At 40.3% G+C, this 26,116-nt stretch overlaps 1 protein-coding gene across 8 annotated transcripts in view; it reads right to left on the bottom strand.

The window, feature by feature from the left end:
• The window catches only part of ankrd44 (ankyrin repeat domain 44), a 207,773-nt gene that overhangs the window by 43,271 nt on the left and 138,386 nt on the right, over window positions 1–26,116 (bottom strand). For 3 of the 8 annotated variants that reach the window (XM_028807655.2, XM_028807656.2, XM_028807661.2), the window contains exons 11-16: window positions 22,718–22,800; window positions 13,811–13,928; window positions 13,562–13,630; window positions 12,842–12,982; window positions 8,798–8,881; window positions 938–1,049 (exon numbers count right to left, since the gene is read on the bottom strand). In XM_028807655.2, the coding sequence (XP_028663488.1) occupies window positions 938–1,049; window positions 8,798–8,881; window positions 12,842–12,982; window positions 13,562–13,630; window positions 13,811–13,928; window positions 22,718–22,800 (607 nt within the window). The remainder of the gene's footprint in view (window positions 1–937; window positions 1,050–8,797; window positions 8,882–12,841; window positions 12,983–13,561; window positions 13,631–13,810; window positions 13,929–22,717; window positions 22,801–26,116) is intronic. The other 5 variants (XM_028807657.2, XM_028807662.2, XM_028807658.2 and 2 more) reach the window with 3 other exon arrangements.

The raw sequence follows: 26,116 nt of genomic DNA, 5'->3' as shown, positions 1-26,116 counted from the left end.
GAGCTACAGTTCATTGAGGGAACCATGAATGCCAACATGTACTGTGACATACTGAAGCAGAGCATGATCCCCTCCCTTCGGAACTGGGCCGCGGGGCAGTATTCCAACATGATAACAACCCCAAACACACCTCCAAGACGAATGCCTTGCTAAAGAAACTGAGGGTAAAGGTGCTAGACTGGCCAAGCATGTCTCCACACCTAAACCCTATTGAGAATCTGTGGGGCATCCTCAAACAGAAGGTGGAGGAGCGCAAGGTCTCTAACATCCACTAGCTCCGTGATGTCATCATGGAGGAGTGGAAGAGGATTCCAGTGGCAACCTGTGAAGCTCTAGTGAACTCCATGCCCAAGAGAGTTAAGGCAGTGCTGGAAAATAATGGTGGCCACACAAAATATTGACACTTTGGGCACAATTTGGACATTTTTCACTTAGGGGTGTACTCACTTGTGTTGCCAGCGGCTTAGACATTAATGGCTGTGTGTTGAGTTATTTTGAGGGGACAGCAAATTTACACTGTTATACAAGCTGTACACTGACTACTTTACATTGTATCAAAGTGTCATATCTTCAGTGTTGTCCCATGAAAAGATATAATAAAATATTTACAAAAATGTGAGGGGTGTACTCACTTTTGTGAGATACTGTAGACAACACAACAAAAAATAGATGGGGTTCATTTACAAAAGATAACAAATGTATGAACACTTAAATAAAACTTGCAACAAATTGCACAAAACCAAATACTTATACTGAATATAGCAAACCATGTAAAAATAACATTAACTGCAATTAATGTTCATTCATTCACAGTATTTCAGATCTGAAGGAACCTAGAAGCTGACAGTTCAATGATTTCCCCTTTTACTTTGACATCTAAAGTGATAAGTAGAGTAAAATTAAGTGTTGTTTCCTAGAAAATCTCTTAAAAACTTACCAGCTCCAGACAGTGTTTGTGGCCGTAGGCTGCAGCGTAATGGACAGCACTGTAGCCTTGCTTGTCGCGAAGGGCCGGGTTTGCATCATTTTCTAACAGATACTCCAGGCACCTGGAAAAAATATCGGAACACAAAGTAAGGCTGAAGCACAGCATTAAACACACATTTGTCATTTGGGTGCGGGGGGGGGGGTCACACTCATTCTTTACTTATATAGACAGAATGCTTTAAGATAACAGAACAGGCGTTTATCCATTATGAGCCTAGTCATACCTGCACCAGTCAGTCAAGAAAGGCACAAATATTTTGTTGTGTTGTAAGTGTAGATAAGGGTATACAGTGCATCCGGAAAGTATTCACAGCGCATCACTTTTTTCACATTTTGTTATGTTACAGCCTTATTCCAAAATGAATTAAATTCATTTTTTTCCTCAGAATTCTACACACAACACCCCATAATGACAATGTGAAAAAAGTTTACTTGAGGTTTTTGCAAATTTATTAAAAATAAAAAACTGAGAAAGCACATGTACATAAGTATTCACAGCCTTTGCCATGAAGCTCAAAATTGAGCTCAGGTGCATCCTGTTTCCCCTGATCATCCTTGAGATGTTTCTGCAGCTTACTTGGAGTCCACCTGTGGTAAATTCAGTTGATTGGACATGATTTGGAAAGGCACACACCTGTCTATATAAGGTCCCAGAGTTGACAGTTCATGTCAGAGCACAAACCAAGCATGAAGTCAAAGGAATTGTCTGCAGACCTCCGAGACAGGATTGTCTCGAGGCACAAATCTGGGGAAGGTTACAGAAAAATGTCTGCTGCTTTGAAGGTCCCAATGAGCACAGTGGCCTCCATCATCCGTAAGTGGAAGAAGTTCGAAACCACCAGTACTCTTCCTAGAGCTGGCCGGCCATCTAAACTGAGCGATTGGGGGAGAAGGGCCTTAGTCAGGGAGGTGACCAAGAACCCGATGGTCACTCTGTCAGAGCTCCAGAGGTCCTCTGTGGAGAGAGGAGAACCTTCCAGAAGGACAACCATCTCTGCAGCAATCCACCAATCAGGCCTGTATGGTAGAGTGGCCAGACGGAAGCCACTCCTTAGTAAAAGGCACATGCAGCCCGCCTGGAGTTTGCCAAAAGGCACCTGAAGGACTGTCAGACCATGAGAAAGAAAAGTCTCTGGTCTGATGAGACAAAGATTGAACTCTTTGGTGTGAATGCCAGGCATCACATTTGGAGGAAACCAGGCACCGCTCATCGCCAGGCCAATACCATCCCTACAGTGAAGCATGGTGGTGGCAGCATCATGCTGTGGGGATGTTTTTCAGCGGCAGGGACTGGGAGACTAGTCAGGATAAAGGGAAAGATGACTGCAGCAATGTACAGAGACATCCTGGATGAAAACCTGCTCCAGAGCGCTCTTGACCTCAGACTGGGGCGACGGTTCATCTTTCAGCAGGACAACGACCCTAAGCACACAGCCAAGATATGAAAGGAGTGGCTTCAGGACAACTGTGTGAATGTCCTTGAGTGGCCCAGCCAGAGCCCAGACTTGAATCCGATTGAACATCTCTGGAGAGATCTTAAAATGGCTGTGCACCAACGCTTCCCATCCAACCTGATGGAGCTTGAGAGGTGCTGCAAAGAGGAATGGGCGAAACTGGCCAAGGATAGGTGTGCCAAGCTTGTGGCATCATATTCAAAAAGACATGAGGCTGTAATTGCTGCCAAAGGTGCATCGACAAAGTATTGAGCAAAGGCTGTGAATACTTATGTACATGTGATTTCTCAGTTTTTTTATTTTTTAATAAATTTGCAAAAACCTCAAGTAAACTTTTTTCACGTTGTCATTATGGGGTGTTGTGTGTAGAATTCTGAGGAAAAAAATGAATTTAATCCATTTTGGAATAAGGCTGTAACATAGCAAAATGTAGAAAAAGCGATGAGCTGTGAGTACTTTCCGGATGCACTGTAGTTAAGGAATTTAAGGGTTGGTGATTAAAATTAATGTAAAAGATGTGTTTTGAATATGAAGGTTTGACCCCAGTTGCAGTAAGGAATATCATCTGAAATCTTGCTTACTATATGTAATTTTCCAGCTGAAAAGGGTTTACTGCTGGGTATCAAATGTTCAAATTAGATGGCATTGGGGGGCTCCTAATGATAGTAAAATAAGAAGGCAACACTAGCGGTCTCTGTACACTTCTTATGTCATTGTGGACAGATGGGGCTCTAAGCACTGCATATGTTATGAATTCTTGGAGGGTATCAGAAAAACTGAGACCACTGAGGACTGGAAGGAGGCCACTATACGTCTGCCAGGTGGTATGTGTCAGCAGGGATAGGAAAGGTCAAGGAAGCTTCTTCTCTTTCTTGCTTTATCCTCAAGCAGAGTCACAATGAAAAGAAATCTGGTTGACAACTGCTGGCACAGATATGGCTTGACTCAGCTTGATGTGACATTGGAAAAACCTCTCTTTGATCATGAAAACCTCCTCAAATGCAGCAACAACAAATCGAACAAGTCAACAAATGGTTGCAGGTTTAGATTTAGATAATCTTTGAATCTATGTCTTAGTAAAAGACTCATATTGAATTAGTCACCAATTGAATTATATTTTTTTCTGTTTTGCAATCGTTTCTCTGCAGATCTGCCTTCTTCATGATCCTCTGCTTTGTAGCTTGTTATTACTACTGTATTGTATTCCTGAGGTGGCAATGATAGATTGGCCATCTAGCTCTATGAAGAGGATTACTTGTGTTCTGTATTGTGCATTGTATTTACTCCCATTGTTGACACCCATTGCACACCTAACCTAATTTGAAAAGGGTCTCTCTCTGAATTGCATTTCCCAAGATTTCTTCCATTTTTTTTTCTACAGTGGTATTTTTTTGGGGAGTTTTTGTCTTCTTAGGGAGTCAAGGCTGAGGGCTGTCAAAAAACACGGCTTGTTAAAGCCCATTGCAGTACTCCTTGGGTGATTTTGGTCTATACAAGAAATAAATTGTTGTTGTTGTAGTACGACTGTACCAATTGTCTTCAGTTCACAGGTAATTCTTGTCTAGATCAAGTCTGCGTAAATGCCGGAATAACCGTGGGAGTTAACAAATCATTGATAGAATTAACTGATTCTAATAACTAAGAAATCTTGCAATTGTGGCTTGAGGGTATTTTGTGAATTTTAGGCTCACTGGAGTTATTTAGACAGCAGTAACCAGTCAGTTAATACTGATCAGCGGCAAGCACTCAGTGCAGCTACTCTGCCCAATAAGAGTTCATTGCCAAGAACATCAGTGTCCTTTTAGTCAAGTAATTTACGTTTATTATAATAAATTATACAGATCAGCAATTGTTCCAATTATTGCTGACTGTTACAATGACCCACTCTCTTTGAACTCTAAGTTTCAAGTGGTGACACTTGGTGCCAGTGCCACTTCGATCAAATTATGTTTTGCCAAACAAAAACGGAAGAGAGGAGTGGATGTGTCATCAGCAACAATGTACCCCCTGTTCAAACTTTATTAATTTTCAAAGGAATTCAAGTCAGTTTGCGACTTCCAGAAATTAAAAGAAGTGAAAGGCCACCTGCAGAGGGTCTGGGCCAAAAGCTGCACAATGGCATAGCAAGAGAGAAGCACCACTGATAGGTAAGGTCAACCATATAATCACTTAGAAAGGTTTTTATTACAGTGATGTATGAGACTCATCCATGAAGGCAACTGATCCTGCAATTGTCTGACTGCTGTCTACGTGAATGCCAGCTCTTTGTAGCTGAACTGGTTATAGAAAGTGCCGTGCATACACCACTATATATGTACTATAGCATAGTAATGTGTATATTACACTGTGTGTGTGTGTGTATATATATATATATATATATATATATATATTGTGGCAAGCGACTGGGAGTGGTACCCAGCCGGGATGCCCGGAAGGAGCGGAGGAGGGATTACGCCTCCTCCAGACCATGAGGGGGTGACCTCCCTGGTGGCTTTGGGGACCAGGGGAACAGAGCTTAGAAGCACAGCCCTATAGGGGCCCGTGGTCACCGCCAGGGGGCGCACCAATACCTGAGGAGCCCTGGCCCTCAGCACTTCCGCCACACCCGGAAGTGCTGGGGGGAAGAAGACCAGGGACACTCGGAGTGCACAGCTAATCGGGAGGCACCTGGAGCACGTCCAGGTGTGTATAAAAGGGGCCGCCTCCCTCCATTCAATGGCTTGAGTCAGGAGGAAGATAGACAGAGCTCGGGAGGAAAGTGGAGGCGGCCTGAAGAAAGAGAGGCACTGGAAGGGCCTGGACTTTGGGGAAGTTTTGGGGTTGTGTGTGGTACTTTATTTGTAAATAGAAAATATGAATAAACGTGTGTAGGGTGAACCATCGCTGCCTGCCTATCTGCGTCCGGGCCATCTTCCACAATATATATATATATATATATATATATATATATATATATATATATATATAGTGGAACCTCAGGTCACAACCGTAATTCATTCCAAAACTCTGGTCGCAACCCGATTTGGTCGTGACCCGAAGTAATTTGTAATTGCCACTCACAAATATGTAATATTTGGTCATTTTCCTTAATAAATAAATGACCAAGTATAATATTTTTGTCTCATTTGTTTAACTGGTTTCTCTTTATCTACTTTTAGGACTTGAGTGAAAATCTGATGATGTTTTAGGTCATATTTATGCAGAAATACAGGAAATTCTAAAGGGTTCACAAACTTTCAAGCACCACTGTAGCTTAGACTGAAACAAAGTGCCCAAAACATAAACAAAATGGAGAAAGCACAGCAAACCCAAGAGCAAAACCCTATTTATGTATTTATTTATTTTTGTTTTAAGTTGAACTTTCACATTTTCTCTAAAAGGAGCCACCTGCACTCTTTGGGAGGCAACACAAGATACGGCAGTCCTTACAAGAAAACGGATGGAATGGTGATACAAAGATGTTACCTGAATAGCCAAAAATTAATGGTTAAATCTTCAGGAACACTAATTAAAAAGATTAACTTTAATAAACATCTGCAGGATTCAATCATTGCATAAACAGTCAGAATTTGCATCAGTCAAGTCTAAAGGTTGGTTCTTCTATGTCTCACTAAAAGTATTATGCTCGTTGTTATATTTTATTTATTTGTACTAACTGTATGTTGGATGGCTGCATTCCTTGGATGTGTTTTGAATGTGTCGTCATGGTCTCTCTGTTAAACCTGCGGTCAAACTAATTTGCCCTCTTTGGAAATTGAATTGAATTCAATTCAACTAAACTCAACTTGCAAAGAATCATGAATGCAGAAATGACAAAACAGAAAACCTGCAGCCATTGTGTCTTTCAAAAATAAGGCTGTCCACTCCAGCATCAGGCATAAAAAATGATAATTTAAAACAAATGGCAGATTTAGAGTCAACACAAGAGAGTCCTCCTCACAAAATGGTACTGTACCTATGGATAAAAATATGAATAAAAATGACTATGTACTAATTTTACTGTTTTTTTTACTAATACAAACAGAATTCATAGATACAATAAACAAGCAGTTCCAAAATAATGGGTTACTATAACATGAGCAAGATTTAACTATGAATATTTAAAGTAAACTAAGACATACGCAGCAGACAAATTAAAAACATGTATGTGCTGAGAGAAAGAGAGAATTAGACATGTAAAGACTTTTCACTAATAAAAAATGACAGCTCTTCAAAACAGGTCACCAATAAACAGTATCATCACAAATACACTTTAGGAGAAGATGACACATAAAATCACATGGACAGAAAGAGAAAAAGAGATTCAGTCTGGCAACGACCACATTACAGACCAGACCAGAGCAGAGATGGCTGTGCTGCCTAATAATAAAATTCAGGTCTACAAATGGCTGAGAGAGACGGCCTAGCCTAACATGGGAGCACTGATGGCAGAACTGCTGGGCAGAACACTAAAAGGCCACAGCATGCTTTATATTATTTGGTTGCTAGAAGGATGTTTGCTAGTAAAATGTAGAATGGGAATGCTAGACTGTGTCATCCACTGCACACCTCCTGGATTATGCGATTTTGACACACAAGCTACAAGCTATTTATTTAACAAAGTCCTACAAACTGTGTACCATACAAAGGTCCTTGTATGGTCATCGACATGGACACATTTCCGAAGCTCACACTAATTCACTAATTATGGTCAGCAAATCAAGTTTATGCAGAAACAATACGCTCATTCAGCTTTGCCTGCGTTTGCACATATTTATGCATAGACCTCTCCACATCTTTCTGAAGCATGCTGTGGCCATTCCGTCACTATCCATTCCTCACCACCCTGCAGAAAGTCTAATTGTATTTGCAAGTCTTCAAGGTGAGATCCATTTTCTGCTAGCAATATTTGCTCAACAGGGCAGTGGCAGAGAGGTGACATCATGTTGCATGTTGGTCAGGCAGGCAAAATAAAAATTTCACAGTACTCTGTCCAGGGACAATAAACCTGAACTTGAACACTTGTACCGATTCACTAAAAATCACACAACAGTGTCTAGTTTTGAACCTCACTGGCATTAGCCTTAATTATGTTTTAAAACTAAAAAGAATATGGAGAACTAAACCCAAATTCCATTGGATTACGCATTAAATAAAAGCCCCTACCATTTCACCATCACTAGTACGACATCTGCCAAGACTGGTGAATGAACATAGAAAATGCTTGTGAATAGAGAATGAAGAATAGCCATCTTATTGTACAGAATATGATGTCATATTTGAAACATCTAAGTTGTCTGCATGTCATAAATATAAAAATGGGAGATCCACCTGGTCCCTGCGTGGAGTTTACCCATTCCCTCATGTTAATCTGGGGTTGTTCTGGACACTTAGGTATGTGTGCATGTTAGATTAACTGGGAAATCTAAATTGACTGGGTGTGTGCTAGTGTGCCCTATGATGGAGTGGCATCCTGTCCACAGTTGGCTCCAGCCTTGCGCAGAATTCCTTGGTAGCAAAACATAACACATCACATTGTTGCACTGGTGTATAGAACATCACCTAGCCATTACCTTATTTGTAGCTGTTCATGACAATCTAGTGGAAGGACAGGTTAAAGGAACCAGCATTTTGAAACTTACTTCACCTACTTACGTCTTTTTCTCAGTGTCATGGGATGTGTTTGCACGTCTCTCTAGCTACAACGTTTGATAAATGTGACTAGCAAAAAAGGCAAAAGAGAGCAGATGCTCCCTTGATCAGTTACAACTGTCATTTCTCTTTTATTTGTGGTGAGATTCAAAATCATAAGAGAAGCAGAAGTGAAATGGTCCCTCGATGCTTGAATCCTAAAGATTCCTATCAGTTTCCAAGGTACCCCTGGTGACTTTAACTTAATTTCAGTGATCAAAGAGCTCTCCTTCTCTTTCAGCTGCTTTCCACCCAAAATTAGTCAGATGACCTGATCCACGATTGTATGCATTTTCAAACAGGATTACAAACTCATAATGCTATTGAAGATCAAGCTCAAAAGCAGACAACAAAGACAAGAATCAGTGGTCAGCCACAATCATCTTCTATTTCAGAAAAAAGTAGAAATCAGAGGTAGGAGCTCACATAAAAACAAAGGCTTGCATTACAAAGCAGATTAGGAGACATTCCAGACATTAGCGTCAGTTGACAAGGTTACTAACAACAGTCTAGCAAGACACACAAAACCCCATCAGCTCCTCCATAGCAATAGTAAGCAGTTAGAAGGCAGATAGACAGAGTCAGACAGACACGATGGTTAATCGGGTAAAAACAGGCAAATTAACAGGACAAGGCAGCCAAGCCTGACCGTTATTTGGTCTCCCATATTCTTGTCTCACACTTACAGGGAGGCCTCCTTCTCTCGCTCTGCATGCGTAGCATCACTCTCCTCCACTGGGTTGTGCGTCTCCCCCAAAATATTTCGCCTCCTTTACAGACCAATCAGATAAAAGTTCTTTTAGGTGGGACGGTACCTGATTGTTAGCCTTTCTGTTTTTCCTAATGATTTTCAACTAAAACAGGATTTGGTTCCATTCTAACAACTCTGAGATGTAACCTAGTCAATCCTGATTCAAACTCTTTTAAAGAAACCAAAGTTAGTACATTGAATTTTATTAAAAATTAATGAAGTGAAGAATGCTTCTTTTATGTTGAACCTGGAACAAGAGAAAGGAAAGGCAGTTTTAACTTCATGCAAGAACACGCTAAAGTATGTTTAGATCTCGGCAGGAGAGACACCTACGGTATGAACATAATGGAATAACAAAGACAGGGAACAGTAAGATAAGTCGATAAAATTAGAAATTAGAAAATAAAAATAGCCAAACTATTGAAACCATGAGAAACCAAAAGGTACAGAACCCTGGGATACAAAACTACCAGGATTTGACACTCTACACAAAATATATGTACACGTGACAAAGTCCTTTTGGATGATACTGAACATTTTTATGACAGACTTTAAGGTTTAAAAATTTGTTCATTGTGTATATACAGTATGTACAGTCATGACTCTGTCAATGACATAGCTTCCATATAGATTTGATAAATGAAACTGATTCGAAGTATCGTTGTAAGTGGTGGTATTGCAAAGTTAATACTGTTTTTAATTTGTTATTATTACTGTATTTCAATAATTATTATTCATTTATGAGATGTATGTATGTATTAGGCGGCACGGTGGTGCAGTGGTAGCGCTGCTGCCTCGCAGTTAGGAGACCTGGGTTCACTTCCCAGGTCCTCCCTGCGTGGAGTTTGCATGTTCTCCCCGTGTCTGCGTGGGTTTCCTCCGGGCGCTCCGGTTTCCTCCCACAGTCCAAAGACATTCTGGTTAGGTGGATTGGCGATTCTAAATTGGCCGTAGTGTGTGCTTGGTGTGTGGGTGTGTTTGTGTGTGTCCTGCGGTGGGTTGGCACCCTGCCCGGGATTGGTTCCTGCCTTGTGCCCTGTGTTGGCTGGGATTGGCTCCAGCAGACCCCCGTGACCCTGTGTTCGGATTCAGCGGGTTGGAAAATGGATGGATGTATGTATGTATTATATTAATGTTAGGTTAGGTAACCTTAGGTTATGTCAGGTTAGGCGTATACTTGAAAAAAAAACAAAAATAACACAAAGGCACGTCCTTGCATGCTGCTGCGCACAGAATGCAGCGAGGCACACGTGGTGCTCTTTATCCAAAGTCAGACACAGAGGCACCAAAGCTCTCCCTTATTATATTTGTTAAAGTGCTTAACAACGAAATTGACTAATGATGCACTGGTCAGAACCTTATGCAGTCATTAAGTGAGACAAGACTATACAGTAAGCATGTGTTCAACACTTCCCCTTTGAAACAATTATGTATTTATCTGTCCAGGTTCTGAAGATGTAGAATGTACTGCACTGATGTGAAGCAGTTAAACTGAAATCTGCGCTTTCGCCTTTCGTTCACAGTACCCCGGTGTTTTCAGCTTCCGAAAATGCTCTCCATAGCCATAAACTATTGAAATGTAATGTGGATGGACGAAAGCGAGATTCAAATCACACTCTGATTGGTTTGAGCTTATCACATGGCCCTTCCTTGATTGGATCCTGCTCATTAAATTGTCTCATTCCCTGACTGGTCACTCTTCAACTAAGAAAGCCATCTTCCAACATAGTGAACACAGAAGAGTTGCTTTTTATGGTGCTGGTTGTATTCCTTACCTGTATGCATTTAAATTGTGTTTTGTACACTTTCAATGCTGCAAAAGGCAAATAATTTACCAGTTGCAGCCGGCAGCGTTACCTCACTTACAAGGATTTTTCCGCCGATGTGTGCATGCCCAGTGTAGATGAATGTCTATGTCATATGTGTTTTTGCTCTTTTAGTGTCGTTGGGCATACTTTCATAAATAGTTAAGAACTGCTAGTATGGACAGAGATTGTTTTGTTTAAAAATGACGCTTTTAAAATGAAAATGTAGTAGTGTGGACATACAGTAACATAAGTCTACTTTAACATTAAGAAAACAGAGAGCTTGCTATGAGCAGTAGGTGCCTCTTAACCAGTCACATTTACCATACATTCTCAAACCTGATTAATCCAGTTCTAAGTAACCAGGGACTGAAGCCTATCGCGGTTGCTCCGAGCTGTACACACACTTTTATACAGGTGACATTGCTCCATTTCAAGTTTTCACCTAATTGGCTGTACACATTCTTTCTCTACAGTTTAGCCTCTTAGTTTAAGTAAGCATGGAGGACGTGTACCAGGTACAGATGACATTAGTGACATTGTTTAAATGTGCATTTTATATATGACATTAATGATGGAAAACATGAGTATGTTACGGTTGTATGAGCAAAAATTCAGTATACTGTGACAAAGTGGGGGAAAAAATGGAGGCACGGGCAAACAATGGTTTAGGTAAGAATTGAGGTAAAACAACAACTAGATACCAAATTATAAACTGCTGTAGGGAAAATAAAAACTTGTACTCAAAAAGAATTTAAGAAACTCAAATTTAATCATTAACTGTGCTGTTAATTTGACTCAAACCTGTTTCAAACACGTGGCAGATTAACTAAAAGGTATGCAAGGTCACGGCTCTACGTGAAACTCCAAAGAAAATAGTTAAACAATAAACTAAAGTGTGCGACAAGCCATTAGCCAATACAGTACTCTGACAGCCGTGACGGGACTGAAAACTGGGCACTGTTACAGGAACCCGGGGCACTCAGTGGGTGAATCTGTGTCCTTTCACATTTAGTTACAGAATGCCGTGTCTAATTTTCAATATAACAGAATTATCAAAATAATAGAGATGTGTCCATTACCCCATCTGACAGTACAAGACAACGGTGCACAATGTTTTTGGGAATCCTGTTACACGTTAGTAAACCTTGTATATAACCTTGTACACCTTAGTAAAACTTATATTTTATTGTACAAAATCATTGAAAAGCTTTAAAAATTCATTTGTTGTTTTCTCAACTATGATTTGTGGTTTAGCTCAATTATTGGACTATGGGCAGTATGGATGAGAGGACCACAGGGAACTGCATGGTTGTTGTTTTCCAAAGCTTTATTTATTATTAACACGCTTACCTACTTGACATCAAAAGAAAAAGGTTAATGGCATAATTTGTCCCACAACTCCATAAAGCTCAATCATGACTATTGTAGCTTATACAGTATGCTTTGTGGTGGACATTTTTAATTGGATTTAATTTAATTACACATGGTGGAGGCTAATTTATTTTTTTGCACTAGGGCCTATCCAATTCTAGATATGTTTGTGTTCTGCATTCTGTGAAATAAAAATAAAACCATAAGCAACACGCTGACCTATTCATGCTTACATGTTCCGTTGGTCACAGCATGGTCACCAGCAGTTCTTGCTGCCACTAAGCATAAAAACGACCTTACTTAATCTTGAGATTGCTCATTTGTATTTTGTTGCGGTTTACTTGTTAAATGGAGAGCAATGTGCGTTAAAAAGACTAAACAGAGTTATAACAATAAATAAGTGACTCATCTGTAAGCTTTCTGATTTGCACCCATACTTTTTTTAGAAATGATTTAAAAACTCTTGACAGAGAGCTCATAATTGGCACTTCAAGGAAACAAAGTATAGTTCTATGAATTGAAAGAACTGCGCAGAACTAAAGTTATGTTGAATGTCCTAGAAAAGCAAACATAAATCATAAAACCATTCACAGTACATCCTCCCTGCATTCAGAGTACAATAAGAGACACCCAAATTAGCCTCTGATTACAAGAGTGTGGTCACAATAAAAACATGGTGCCCATGTGACCCTCTGTGGGCTGAGGTGTATAGCCCCGGAGGGCAATGCCGAGGGGACACTGGTGGCAAACACTAAAACTAATATAAAATGTACACCCTAAAAATAACGCCAGGTCCTTACTTCCTGTCAAGGTCAGAAGCTGCGGCGTAATGAAGAGCACAGCGGCCCCAGTCATCAGGAGTGTTAACACTTGCTCCGGAGGAGATGAACGTTTCAATACACTGGAAGTGTCGACTGGCTGCAGCATAGTGAAGCGGAGTCCTAGAAAGACAAAGACAGAAATAATTGGACGTTACTGAACAGCTGCTATTGCATTCAATCAAAGATATATCAAGTGACTTGTTGGGAGTTAAACGCTTTTCTCAAACATTCATTAACTTTCTAAAACACCTTGGACCGCACTGTAGTGTGTGATAGATGGCAAGACCGTCTGAAGAAGGGGCCTGAGTTGCCTCGAAAGCTTGCATATTGTAATCTTTTTAGTTAGCCAATAAAAGGTGTCATTTTGCTAGGTTTTCTCTACATTCATAATGGCTAACACGTTATAACACCCTAGTACTACTGTCATTATGGTAAAAAATTCTCTTCTTGGGTCCCAGTGTGGTACCACTTTTCTTATCAGGGTCCTCAGATTAAAAAGTCCAAGAACCCATGACGTGAGTTAATCACAACTTTTTCTCTCAGATGAAAATAGCAAAGGGCAAGACAGCGTGATCATCCAGGCAAGAAGTTAAAAAATACCGCTGTAGAATTTGACTTGATTATACTGAGTTAATAAAAAACAAACCATAGCATTTGGACAGAATTTGCAAAATGTGTAATTTGAAACTTGGCACCCACCTTCCACATTTGTCCTTCTTGTTAAAATCTGCCCCACTGCTGAGGAGAAGCTTCACACAGTCAACATTCCTGGTGGAAAATAATAAAATCAACACCTTAGAGAAAGACAACTATTCAAAAGTATTTTCCTGCCACTTTAGTCCCTTTTTTGAGGGCAGTGCCTTGTTATGTGTCCACCTTAAAATTTCAGTACAGGTGACCTCTGCAGGCCCCACACATGACCAGTAGTCAAAGAAAAGATCCACTCACCCTCCAGCAGCTGCAGCATGAAGACAGGTCCTGCCAAAGTTGTCCGGGGTGTCTATTTCAAAGCCTGCAGACAGGACCGACTCGTTATTAAACGAGCACACAATGCTATACTTTTGGCCTAGTGTAACAGAGAAAAGCACAGGAGACAGAGGGACGGAAGGAGTGTTAGTAGAGAAGCAGAAGACAGAAGAACAAAAGGAGGACAAAGTAAGGAAAGTAGGGGAACGCACAACAACAAAAGTAATTAACACAGAACGAGAACAAAGCTTAATCAAGTCAAGACCCTATTCCTGCTTTTCATTAAATCCTCACTCAAACCTGTTTTTTGTTTATCCTGTTTATTATCTCACAGACTAAACAGCCAACAGGGCGCAATTTACTTTTCCAAGAAATGTATAAATGTGAAAACCTGCTGCACAGAAAAATACCATTAGAGCAGCCAATTAACAGAAGCCACATGTGAAAATAGCATATCTCGATCCCATCCATCCATTCTATGAACCAGCTTTCTCAGCTGTAGGCCCATGAGATCAAATCCCAGTAATACTAGGCATAAGGCAGACACTAGCCGTAGACATGACAACAGCCCATAGCAGAACGTGGACGTCACCATACCAGGTGAAGATTGCCAATTAACCTAACCTGCCCATTTATGGGATGTGTGAGGTCAAACATGCAAACACAGGCAGAAGACAAAAGTCCACACAGGCTGAAACTTAAACTCAGATTTCTGGAACTGTGAGGCAGCACTTTGCCTACATAAATTAATTATTACTGAATGCTGTATTTGATTGATCATTTCCCCAGTGTATCTTATAATTCTTATAGGGATACATCCGAATTGTTTAAATATTGTTTTAAAATGAGCACACGCCGTTTAAGTGATCCACACAGGTTCATATAGGGAGGCAGAGGTAATGGCTGAAACAGCAATTCTGGTATTTGAAGCCCAATGCCCATAGTAGTAGATAAGTAAAACACTTAAGAGTTTAATTTCTGAGTTACCAGATTGCATAATTAATTAATAATATTAACTTAAATTAGAAATTAACCACCAATTAACAGATAGGCTTGAAAGAAAACAGTCACGAGGCTCCCTGGTCCAAGACTGAGAAACAGCAGTAAAAAACAAAAGCTTGCCAGTTGTGTACTAAAAGGTGAATGGATGGCAAGACGGTAAGAATTTTTTTCAATTAATTTAAGATGACCAATGTGACAGATGTAACATCATTAACATCTGTTATAATAATGCCTTATAGTATATAGTAAATATAGCTATAAAACCAAAAAAAAAAAGAAAAACAGAATATTCTCATAATAAGCGTTTACTTTCCGTGTTAACTCCTCATCTACAGTAAGAAAAATAAGCAAAAAGAGTCTTGGGAGACATTACAAAGCCTATGTCACTGTTATATACTGACTTTAAGATATGAAAACTCCCAGTCTGAGAAGAAAACTTGCTGATCTTACTTCTTGCCACTCCTTGACATCCTTAGCGTTTACCCCCATAAAAACGAGCCAAAAACATTTTCAGCAAAAAAAATGTTATTATGTGTAAAAGAAACATGTTAATACCAAAATGTCAACATAAATACAGTAGGAAAGGCATGTCTAGCATCCACTGATGTATTGACGCATATTTAGTACATGTTCTTTGTTCTTAAAAAAACGTGACTCTATACACCAGGCACATCATATACATATATACTGTACATCGCCTATATACATATATACAGGCCTATATACATCGGACTTCCAACACAACTCGGAGTCCTGCCATGTGCAAAAGTTTGCTGACGACACTGCTATCGTGGGCTGCATCAGGAGTGGGCAGGAGGAGGAGTATAGGGACCTAATCAATGACTTTGTTAAATGGTGCGACTCAAACCACCTACACTTGAACACCAGCAAAACCAAGGAGCTAGTGGTGGATTTTAGGAGGCTTAGACCCTTCCTGGACCCCATGATCATCAGAGGTGACTGTGTGTGCAGAGGGTACAGACCTATAAACCTGGGAGTGCAGCTGGATGATAAATTGGACTGGACTGCCAATGCTGATACTCTGTGCAAGAGAGGACAGAGCCAACTATACTTCCTTAGAAGGCTGGCGTCCTTCAACATCTGCAATAAGATGCTGCAGATGTTCTATCAGACGGTTGTGGCGAGTGCCATCTATCTATCTATCTATCTATCTCATGGCCATTTGATTGTACAGTGCCATTGCATCAGTTTTACTATAGATGTCAATGTCTGTCATCACTATTATTTGATTCAACTAATGGTTCAGTTTCAGTTTGTTCTAAAACTAGCTTTAAAGATTTTTTGTTTACATGCTGTTGTGTGTTTTGTTTGAAAGCTCTACCCCACTCATGAATATTGATGAGTTATCATAGACTGGCAAACCGCATAGAAATATTAGTTATTTTTTTGAAGTGATGTTATTTAATCGACTAGATGATAACAGAATGCTGTCCCAAGCTTTAATCGGGCTTAACACTTTACATCAGTGCACAACAGCTTAACCTGAGAGACACTCAGGCTTAAACGTTTTTATATTGAATTCCAAGCCAACACCAATTATCATAATGGTCCTCACGGATTCAAGATAAGGTAATAAATCTATACCAAAACTAACACACATTGCAGAATTTCCTCTATATGTTGGGTACTGTTGTAAACTTTGTGTCAAGTCTCATTATAAGTCTTCCAGCATATTCTTGAAAAATCCTGATTTTTTTCTATACCTGAATATACAAATTTCAAGTCCATCAGGGTGGCACAGTGGTGCAGTGGTAGCACTGCTGCCTCGCAGTAAGTAGACCTGGTTCCACTTCCTGGGTCCTCCCTGCGTGGAGTTTGTATGTTCTCCCCGTGTCTGCGTGGGTTTCCTCTGGTGCTCCTGTTTCCTCCCACAGTCCAAAGACATGCAGGTTAGGTGCACTGGTGATCCTAAATTGTCCCTAGTGTGTACTTGGTGTGTGTGTGTGTGCCCTGCGGTGGGCTGGCACCCGGCCTGGGGATTTGTTCCTGCCTTGCGCCCTGTGTTGGCTGGGATTGGCTCCAGCAGCCCCCCGTGACCCTGTGTTAGGATATAGTGGGTTGGATGATGACTGACTGGCTGACAAGTCCATCCACCTCTCCTTTTGTATATCCATTGTATGTGGGGGGCACTTGTTTGGTTCACAGCCTGTCCAACAAGCACTGGGCATAAACTGAAACCAACCCTGGATGGGCACAGTGCCTTAAGCCTGCTTTCACATATTCTGCTACTTGGTGTGAATAACCAGCTGCCTACATTTTTGCAAGACAACGTTCAAATTTTTTAATGTGTGAATGTAGGAGTGTCAAATTATTTCTAACACGGTACAACACCCTAGTACTACAGGACTCAAATAAAAATAGTGACTTTATAAATACTTAGTTTTTGCCAAATTTAAAGTATACATTAAATCTTTTTTATGGTAAACTAATTTGAATAAGAGAGACAAAGTCGAAATGGTATAAAAAAATAAAACCAAGAAAAAACAAAATTTTGGGCACTCTTCATGGTGGCTTCAGCTACTGCAGTATTTTCCAGAAGCACTGCTGGGTGAGCTGTTGCTGTTTTGCTGCCTGCCTCTCTCCTTTGATCACTCGACTTCCTAGCTACACTCTCTACCTTTACCAAAGCAATTTGAGTGATACTGACAAAGAACTACAGGGAAAGAAGCACTGTTTTCTAAAGTTTAAGCTTGAATCAATTTCAATGTCCCTTTTGTTTTTAAATTCAGGTCAGTTCTGAGTGTCTGGTTATTTTTAGTTATCAGCACTGCCGCCTTACAGCTCCATGGATCAAATCTGATATTAGAAACTATCAGTGTGACTTCACATGTTATTTCTGGATACTTTTGTTTCATCCCAATTCAAAAACCTTTGCTGGTTACCTGCCTGGTGACTTTAAATGGCCTCAGAATGCATGAATGTGGATGTGCAAGTGTGCCATGCAGTGAACTGTGGGTCTTCCGTTGGTTGGTTCATGTCTGGCACACTATACTATAAACACAAGCTTTACACCACAATACTAAATCCGAGTAATTGATCCAAAAATAAATGAATGAACCAGGGTTGGGGTCAATTCAAGAATGAATTTCAACTCAAACAAGTAGTACTAGGGTGTTGTACCGTGTTAGCCATTATGAATGTAGAGAAAAGCCAAGCAAAATGACACCTTTTATTGGCTAACTAAAAAGATGTAATCTTTTTAGTTAGCCAATAAAAGGTGTAATTTTGCTTGGCTTTTCTCTAAACTCAAACAAGGAAATGGAATTGGAATTCAGCAACATCTACATCTACATCTACATCATAGATGTGACCTTTATTTATGGTGCCTGAAAAATACCAAGTAATGCATGAAATATAGTGGATGAAATGTAAGGAAATAAAAGTGAGAACTGTACATTAACTATTGATATATGATGAGTGACAGTGGTCATAAGTATCTGAATATACTGTCAATATCAGTATATGATTATCAGTTCAATGTGATAAATGCTACCACATGATTTATGTCTCAACCCACAATATAATGAGTCAAATTCATTCATGTATTTCATTCACATATATTCACTTTTTATTGTGTCAAATAATCATCACTTCCTGAAATTTGGCATCACTGAGATTGCATCTCTCAGGACTAAATATCTTGCCAGTAATACTGAAAACACGTTTCTCAGGAGCAGATGAGGCAGGAACAGCTAGATACTGACATGCAATTTGAGACAAATAGGGGAACCGGCTCTGGTTGTCCTTCCAGTACAAGATAGGATCAGACTTCTCGGTATGGCATGGTAGGCTTAGGTAACTTGGTATCTCCTCTGATTCAAGGAACTTTGTAGATGGGAATGGGACTTGGGTGTTCATAAATGCAAAATGCTTTGTTCTCTTTTTTGGTGGTGAAAAGCAATTTTTGTAGATGCGACTTTTGGTGAAGAGAATGAAAGCACCCTCTTTGTTAGAATGTCTTTGATGTTTTTTCTTTCTCCACCCATGCAATCTAGAATTCATACACAAATCACGTCCTCAAGATCAAACACAAAAAGCAACCCAAATCCGAATCTTTCCAATCAAACTCACAGAAAACTTCCAATCTCACACCATCAACATGGGCCCTAACTGGCTTTCATTTACTGTATACTCATAAGTTATGAACTCACCTTGCACTGAATTCATCTAATTTAAGAAAGTGTTGTACAATGATACATGTAAATGAGACACACTTCATATTTTACTTTTTATTTATAACTGTGATTTGTGAAATTAGATAGATAGATAGATAGATAGATAGATAGATAGATAGATAGATAGATAGATAGATAGATAGATAGATAGATAGATAGATAGATAGATAGATACTTTATTAATTAGCATGCATAATATATAAAACATACATTACTCTTGTCCGTCCATCCATCCATTTTCCAACCCGCTGAATCCGAACACAGGGTCACGGGGGTCTGCTGGAGCCAATCCCAGCCAACACAGGGCACAAGGCAGGAACCAATCCTGGGCAGGGTGCCAACCCACCGCAGGACACACACAAACACACGCACACACCAAACACACACTCTGGCCAATTTAGAATCGCCAATCCACCTAACCTGCATGTCTTTGGACTGTGGGAGGAAACCGGAGCGCCCGGAGGAAACTCACACAGACACGGGGAGAACATGCAAACTCCACGCAGGGAGGACCCGGGAAGTGAACCCAGGTCTCCTAACTGTGAGGCAGCAGCGTGCCGCCCCATTACTCTTGTATTTCTTTTATATGTTTGTGATTTATGCGATTCATAATATACAAAAGTACTATATGTAGAGTATTTAGCAAATCAAGTCAAATTATCTTAGAAAGTGGAATTTCATGGAATTTAATTCAATTCCAATTCTGTTTCCCTTCAGCTGCATGCAATTCTAATTCCAATTCCAGAACGTGAATTAGAATCTGCCATGCATTCTCAATGCAATTCATGAATGGCCCCAACCCTGGAATGAATACAGAATGATAACACAAGTGTGTCAGCTTTGTCAATGCATCATAGGATGACTGTTATTAATTTACTTTTGTTTTATTTTTCAGTTTTACTGTGTTCATGATGCATTTTAATGTTAAAGATAAAAATACTCACATACAGTAAGTGCCAAGTTGGAGTAACTTGCATTCTGATTAATATTTTATGTGTTAAGGCTATCTTAACATTTATATTTGCCTAAAATTGTGGCAAACAGTAATTCTGTCAGTCCCTGTCTTTGTCGAGTCTGCACATTCTCCCCGTGACTCCATGGCGTCTTCCTCCTACATCATATACAGTATAATAAATGAACTGTCAGTTCTAAATTAGCCCCGTGTGGGTGTGTAACACCGCCAATGAACTGGCACCTGCTCCAGTGTTGCTTTCGACCATGTGCCCAAGACTATACAAGTGGGCTCTGCCCCCATGATCTTGAATAACCATCTAGTGCTACAGGAGTGGCATCTTTTAATAAATCCTGTACGGTCCAAATTTGTATTGTTTTAGTTTATTTTATTCCTGTGTTTGGTCCCCTTGAATCTTTTTCTAAACAGAAACATTAACATATTCCAGCATTTAAAGATGATGATATCTTGATTATTTTCTAAGACTTATCTCAGCTAGATGAAAAGGACATGCTCTGAAATCTGGGGTAAAGTGTATTCTTTGGTCAGCAAGATAAAAATGATACTCCCTGAAGAGACAATAGAACACAATTCAGAGGGTATCCGAGTGAGCATCTGCAAGACTCAGGCCCACTACACAATAAGAGAGTCTCTTTATAAATGGGGCCACCCAACTCTTGATTTCACATGAGAAGCAAGCATGCATCACACTAGCTGGTTTGATGTAAACTTATATCCACCATGGAGGACTCCATTTACTCCACTATATCCACTATCAACAGAGTTAAAAATTACACCAATCTCATAAGCAGCACACAACAGTCACAGATGCTGACAGCAGTGGTTGTTGTCTCTTACACAAAACTGCTCTTCTTCTAAGCTACTTTTGTTACTTCACACACCCAGTATATTTTCCAATTACTTTTTTTAATTAAGGAGCGAAAGCATTTCGGTACAGTGTAGGCAGAGTGGTGTCTCTGAGGCTAGGGATCTGCACTGGCAATCGGAAGGTTGCTGGTTCGAATCCCGTAAATGCGCTTTGAGTAGTGAGAAAAGCGCTATATAAATGCAAAGAATTATTATTATTACTAGTCATTTAGCCCGTTACAATAACGGGCGCTAGAACAGTAGTGCATAAACATTAGTAGGAACAGTCAAAATTAAATGGCAAGGAACTCTGACCTCATTCTTTTTGTTGGTCGTATTTTTCTTTCTTTCAGCCTTTTTTTTTGTTTATGTCTACTTGCTGAGCTGACGGTTCTTCGTGGGCTACCGCCGTGTATTGTGTCTTTAATTTTCTGTGACAGTAATACTGTCTTGTACGTCCGCTGGCATGTACGTCCGTAATATACCTTTAATTTTCTCTGGCGGTAATACAGGTGTGCACGTCGGTAATATGCCTTTAATCTCCTCTGACAGTAATACTGGCTTGTATGTGGCTGTAATATGCGTCACTGTATTGTGTACCTTTAATTTCCTCTCGCAGTAATACTGGTTTGTATTTCCGTAAAACGCCTCTAACTTTCTCTGACAGTAATATCGCGCATCGCACCGTGCCCCGCGCATGCGCACTTCACCAGAAGACACCCACACACGGACACCTGGACGCACACAGGGATTTTATTAAAGAGGATTATTGGCTGTATTTAAACACGTGACTCTCGTCTGACTATAGACAGACGTACTGTCACCACTAAGCAGGTTTTCACTTTAATGGAATACTCCACCCAAAAAGTATATTTTACTTCGTTGCTGATAATTTCAGAAGTAACTATTTAATGACATTTTAGCAAAAAAAGCATGCATTTAGCACTTTATGTGCAGAACAATGGATAACTGACATGTAGATTATGTGATACGAGTGACATGATTTTGTATTTTTTTTCCATGGACGTTTTTTTTACAGTCGTTTAATGTTGTACAGCACTAGTTACTGTTGCCTTTTATTATGTCATAAATTTCATTCTTTCCATTCTGCCTGAAAACATGACATTAAATTTTTTTCTCAGCCTACAAAGTACATAGGGTAATTAAGACATGAAAAAGATCATTTTTAGGTGGGTATTCCTTTTATGCTGCCCAAGATTACTGGTCTACTACGAGACTACTGGTGGCTAAAGCTAAAACATAATTTTTAATTTTTATTCTACCAACCTAGTAGTGCCTTCTCTCTAGTCAAGACATTATAAAGATAAATTCAGAAAGGCACCAAGAAAGGTGGCATTTCATACAAAAAAAACAAAGCTTTTGCCCCAAGGAGTTTAGAAACAACGTCAATCCAGTCTGATGTTGGATGACACACAAAGACGGACAGAATTACGGAGAGCTTTGGCTTCAGTGCAACACTGTTTTAGAACTCCTAAACCAGGATATTTAAATCATGCTTGTTCAACTGCATGTTGCAGCCACTGGCCAAGTAAATTTATATGAATTTTCCTATAACTTGTGATGTCTAATCCTGTTACTGTTTAAATCAACTTAAATCATTACTTACTGATATTTGGTCTGCAAAACTGAAGGTTAACCTTTCCAACACATTAATAAGCAATGAACTGAACTGTATATCTAAAACAAATACTTAGTCTCCATCATCCAATCTAGAAGTAACAACAGTAGGTCAGAGGTTAGACAGTCTCCTCCCACATAAACACAGCACTCAGGTGTCAAATTGACAGTGAAAAGAACTTGAATTAGGCAGACAGAAATATTGAATATTCTTTGTGTTCCCCGCAAGCATACCTGAGGACAGGAGCTTCCGGCAGCAGTCAGAATGAGCATTGAGAGCAGCCAGGTGGAGTGGAAACATGCCGTGAATTCCACGTCTGAAAGAGAAGGACAGCAAATGTTAAATGCTGACTCTGAGCTTTTATGAAAGAAAAAAGAGAACGTGAAAATGCCTGAACAATTAATCTAAATACAAAACAAGAATCTAAGTTAATCAGGTTTTATTCAATTGGTAGACGTAGTGTGTCAGGGCTACATAAATGTCAATTGTGTTTCTTTAATGTTTATAAGTGTGGTTTTTGTCGGATGTTTTCGTGTTGTGACAGACGGCCGGGTCCCAAGCCCAGCCGGGACGCCCCTTCGGTGTGTATTCAGGGGAAGCAGCCCTGGACGGTGCAGTACATCCCCCTGGACGCTGGATGGCCGCTCTCCTGGGTTGGAGCGGTGCCTCAGTCTCTCGCAGGGCTTCATGGGAAATGCAGTTCTCCACAGCCCTGTTGGGGTCTGGGGTGGCCGCCAGGGGGCGCGGCAGGGGTCCCTGAGCCCACCTGGACTAATCTTCAGCCCCACCCGGGAGTGCAATTGGAAACAGGTGATCAAGCACCTGCAGCACTTCTGGGTGGGCAATAAAAGGGACCAGCAACCACCACTCAGTGGCCAGAGTCGGGTGGAAGAAGGACAAAACTGTGGAGGACTGTGGTGACTCAGTGCTGAGTGCTCGGGACTGTGTTGTGACTGGAGGGATTACGGGGAAGACGTGCCCTCCAGCTGAAGAAGTCTTTTTGTTTTATACGTGCCTCCTGTGTCAAGTCTGTGCCGGGTCGGGTGCAATATAGCGCCTTTCTCACAGTGTTTAAACTATACATAACCCTGAAAAAGAGTTTCCTCGCTGTACCTGCAAGGAAGTCACCAATCCCGGCACTTGACCCTTTAAGAGGTGGGGTTTCCTGTTAGTTCCTGGTTGCATACGTTATAAGATTTGAAAAAGAGGAAGAGAAAGGAAGCATAAAAAAACCCCATGATCTATCATATCAAATGCTGCTATTATTTCATCAAATGGAACCATAGAGCATAAAAACTGTTCATCCAGTAACACGTGTTAGTTCAGGACTTTTCATCTACTTCCCAGGGCTGTCAGACTGCTATCTGGACTCATCAGTGAGACTGCTTTGGTACATACAGCCTCATTTGAATTGTGTTTTGCTGTCATTTCATCATTTAGGACTTGGCCGGCTTTCATCAATTTATCAATCGCCGTAGTTTCCATGGTTTCACATTGGACTATGTGTGTATATGAATATTTGTTTTTCATTTTGTAACTTATGTATGTTTCCAAGTTAAGGCAAGGGAGATTGGGGCCATTTGGCATTTTTTTTCTATTACTGTATATATCTGCATCAGGATCGGGGAATATGCGGTATGTGTGTTATATTCCATCCTCTTCCATATGCGGTATGTGTGTTATATTCCATCCTCTTCCAATATATTCATTTTACACATACTGAACCTTTTATCTTTGACTAATTTATTTGTTTTTTCCATCGACTGGAGAGCTTGAGTGAAGGGTGGGTAAGGAACAAAAAGGTAAGTACGGTTTGGCATGGCCAAGTCTGGTAACTTGCCGCCATCCATACTTGAGCACAGTTGTTACAGTACAACACAATAAAACCATATTTCATATAGGACTGTCATCTACGAGGAATCACTCAGGGTGTTGCCCATTTCTGTTTCATGTTTTTATACACAAAGGTTGGCACCAAACCTCTGAGTCAGATGGAACTGCTCATCCAGAATTGATTAGGAGAATTTTCCATCAGCCCAAAGCTTTTGCAACTGCAAGGGGCCCCTTACCATATGACAAGCTGTCTCGTTTTCCCACCCTCCACTGTGCTGCCCCTTTGGTTTTACACACACCCTTACCCCCTCAGCTACTTCTCCTCCCTGAGACAACAACAGAAGGTAGACTCTTTTCATCATGACCCTAAAATGAAGTAAACGGGTTTGAGAAATTTAGGATATGATATGTATACTATTAATATCTGGACCACAGGAAGTTTGTGACTCCATAAGTGAGTGAATGAGTGAGTAAGTGAGCCAGTTACAGGAACTGAACTGGGAATCAAATCACACTCCTTACCAAAATGGCTTAGGCTGAAAAGTCTAGGGTTCCAGTCTTTCTTAGCTTTGGAATCATTTGTTCCCATTAATCTCAGCATTTGACTGGAGACAAGGTAATAGAGCACAGTCTAATCCTGGTCATGGTTCATTGCAGTCATACTGGAAGAGGGTAGCCCACACCAGCTTTAGGAAATTGTGCCACCATATAGCGCTTGGCTCCTGGGTTCAGTTTCTGTCAGGATTCGATTTTGGCCTGGCCCCTAAACCCATCTTTTTCTCTCATTTCCTCATTTTCAGTTTTCCTTATGTCATGTTATGTTCCTGTTTTCTTATTTAATTTACTCCCTAGGGAGACAGGACCTCTAGTTAGTTCACTTCCTTCAGGTGCTGAAGCATAATCACCTCAATGAAATTTTAGAGCCAACCTTTATTGCAGCTAGTAATGGGCAGACAATGCCCCATGAAGCATTTGAAGCTTCTTCCCAATTTTGTCAGAAAAAGATAAAAAGCTTTGGTACTTCAGAAGTAGTGGTATCTGGTGGCTTATAGAAATCAGGGCAGCCATGAGCTTAAGACAGCGGAAAGCATGAGTTTAAGTCCTGTAGCTTATAGATGCCCTTGTTAACTGCATCACCGATCGGACTGGTGCACTAAGCCTAAGAATACTCTTGTGTGTTAATTTTGATTTTACGATTACCACATTGTCATGAAAATGCTACAATAAATGTGCATTTTGTATGTGCTACAATTTTCTACAATAAAATAATGTTTAAATGTCTTGTCCTAAGGATGTACTGTAATTTGTTGCCATGACAGCAACTACAAAGAATACACTTCAAGCCACCACTGATTCATAATTACTTGACAACCTTTTTATGTGAGGGATATTCTGCTGTGAGACAATTTAAAGGATTAATATTTTCTCATCAAGGTTTGAGGAACAATAGTACTATGGAGCAAAAAGCATCACAACAGGGTTTAGGCATGTGCCAACAGTAGCCTACACTATTAATGACACAATTTAAGTTATTATTGTTGAATAACAGATCAAACAGATCAAGACCTGATTCTCTGTGCAAGAGAGGACAGAGCCGGCTATACTTCCTTAGAAGACTGGCGTCCTTCAACATCTGCAATAAGATGCTGCAGATGTTCTATCAGACGGTTGTGGCGAGCGCCCTCTTCTACGCAGTGGTGTGCTGGGGAAGCAGCATAAAGAAAAAGGACGCCTCACGTCTGGATAAACTGGTGAGGAAGGCAGGTTCTATTGTAGGCATGGAGCTGGACAGTTTGACA

The sequence above is a fragment of the Erpetoichthys calabaricus genome, chromosome 8, assembly GCF_900747795.2.
Source record: "Erpetoichthys calabaricus chromosome 8, fErpCal1.3, whole genome shotgun sequence".
Lineage (NCBI taxonomy): Eukaryota > Metazoa > Chordata > Cladistia > Polypteriformes > Polypteridae > Erpetoichthys > Erpetoichthys calabaricus.
The sequence above is the reverse complement of the archived record's forward strand: the minus strand, read 5'-3'. Positions and strand labels throughout refer to the sequence as shown.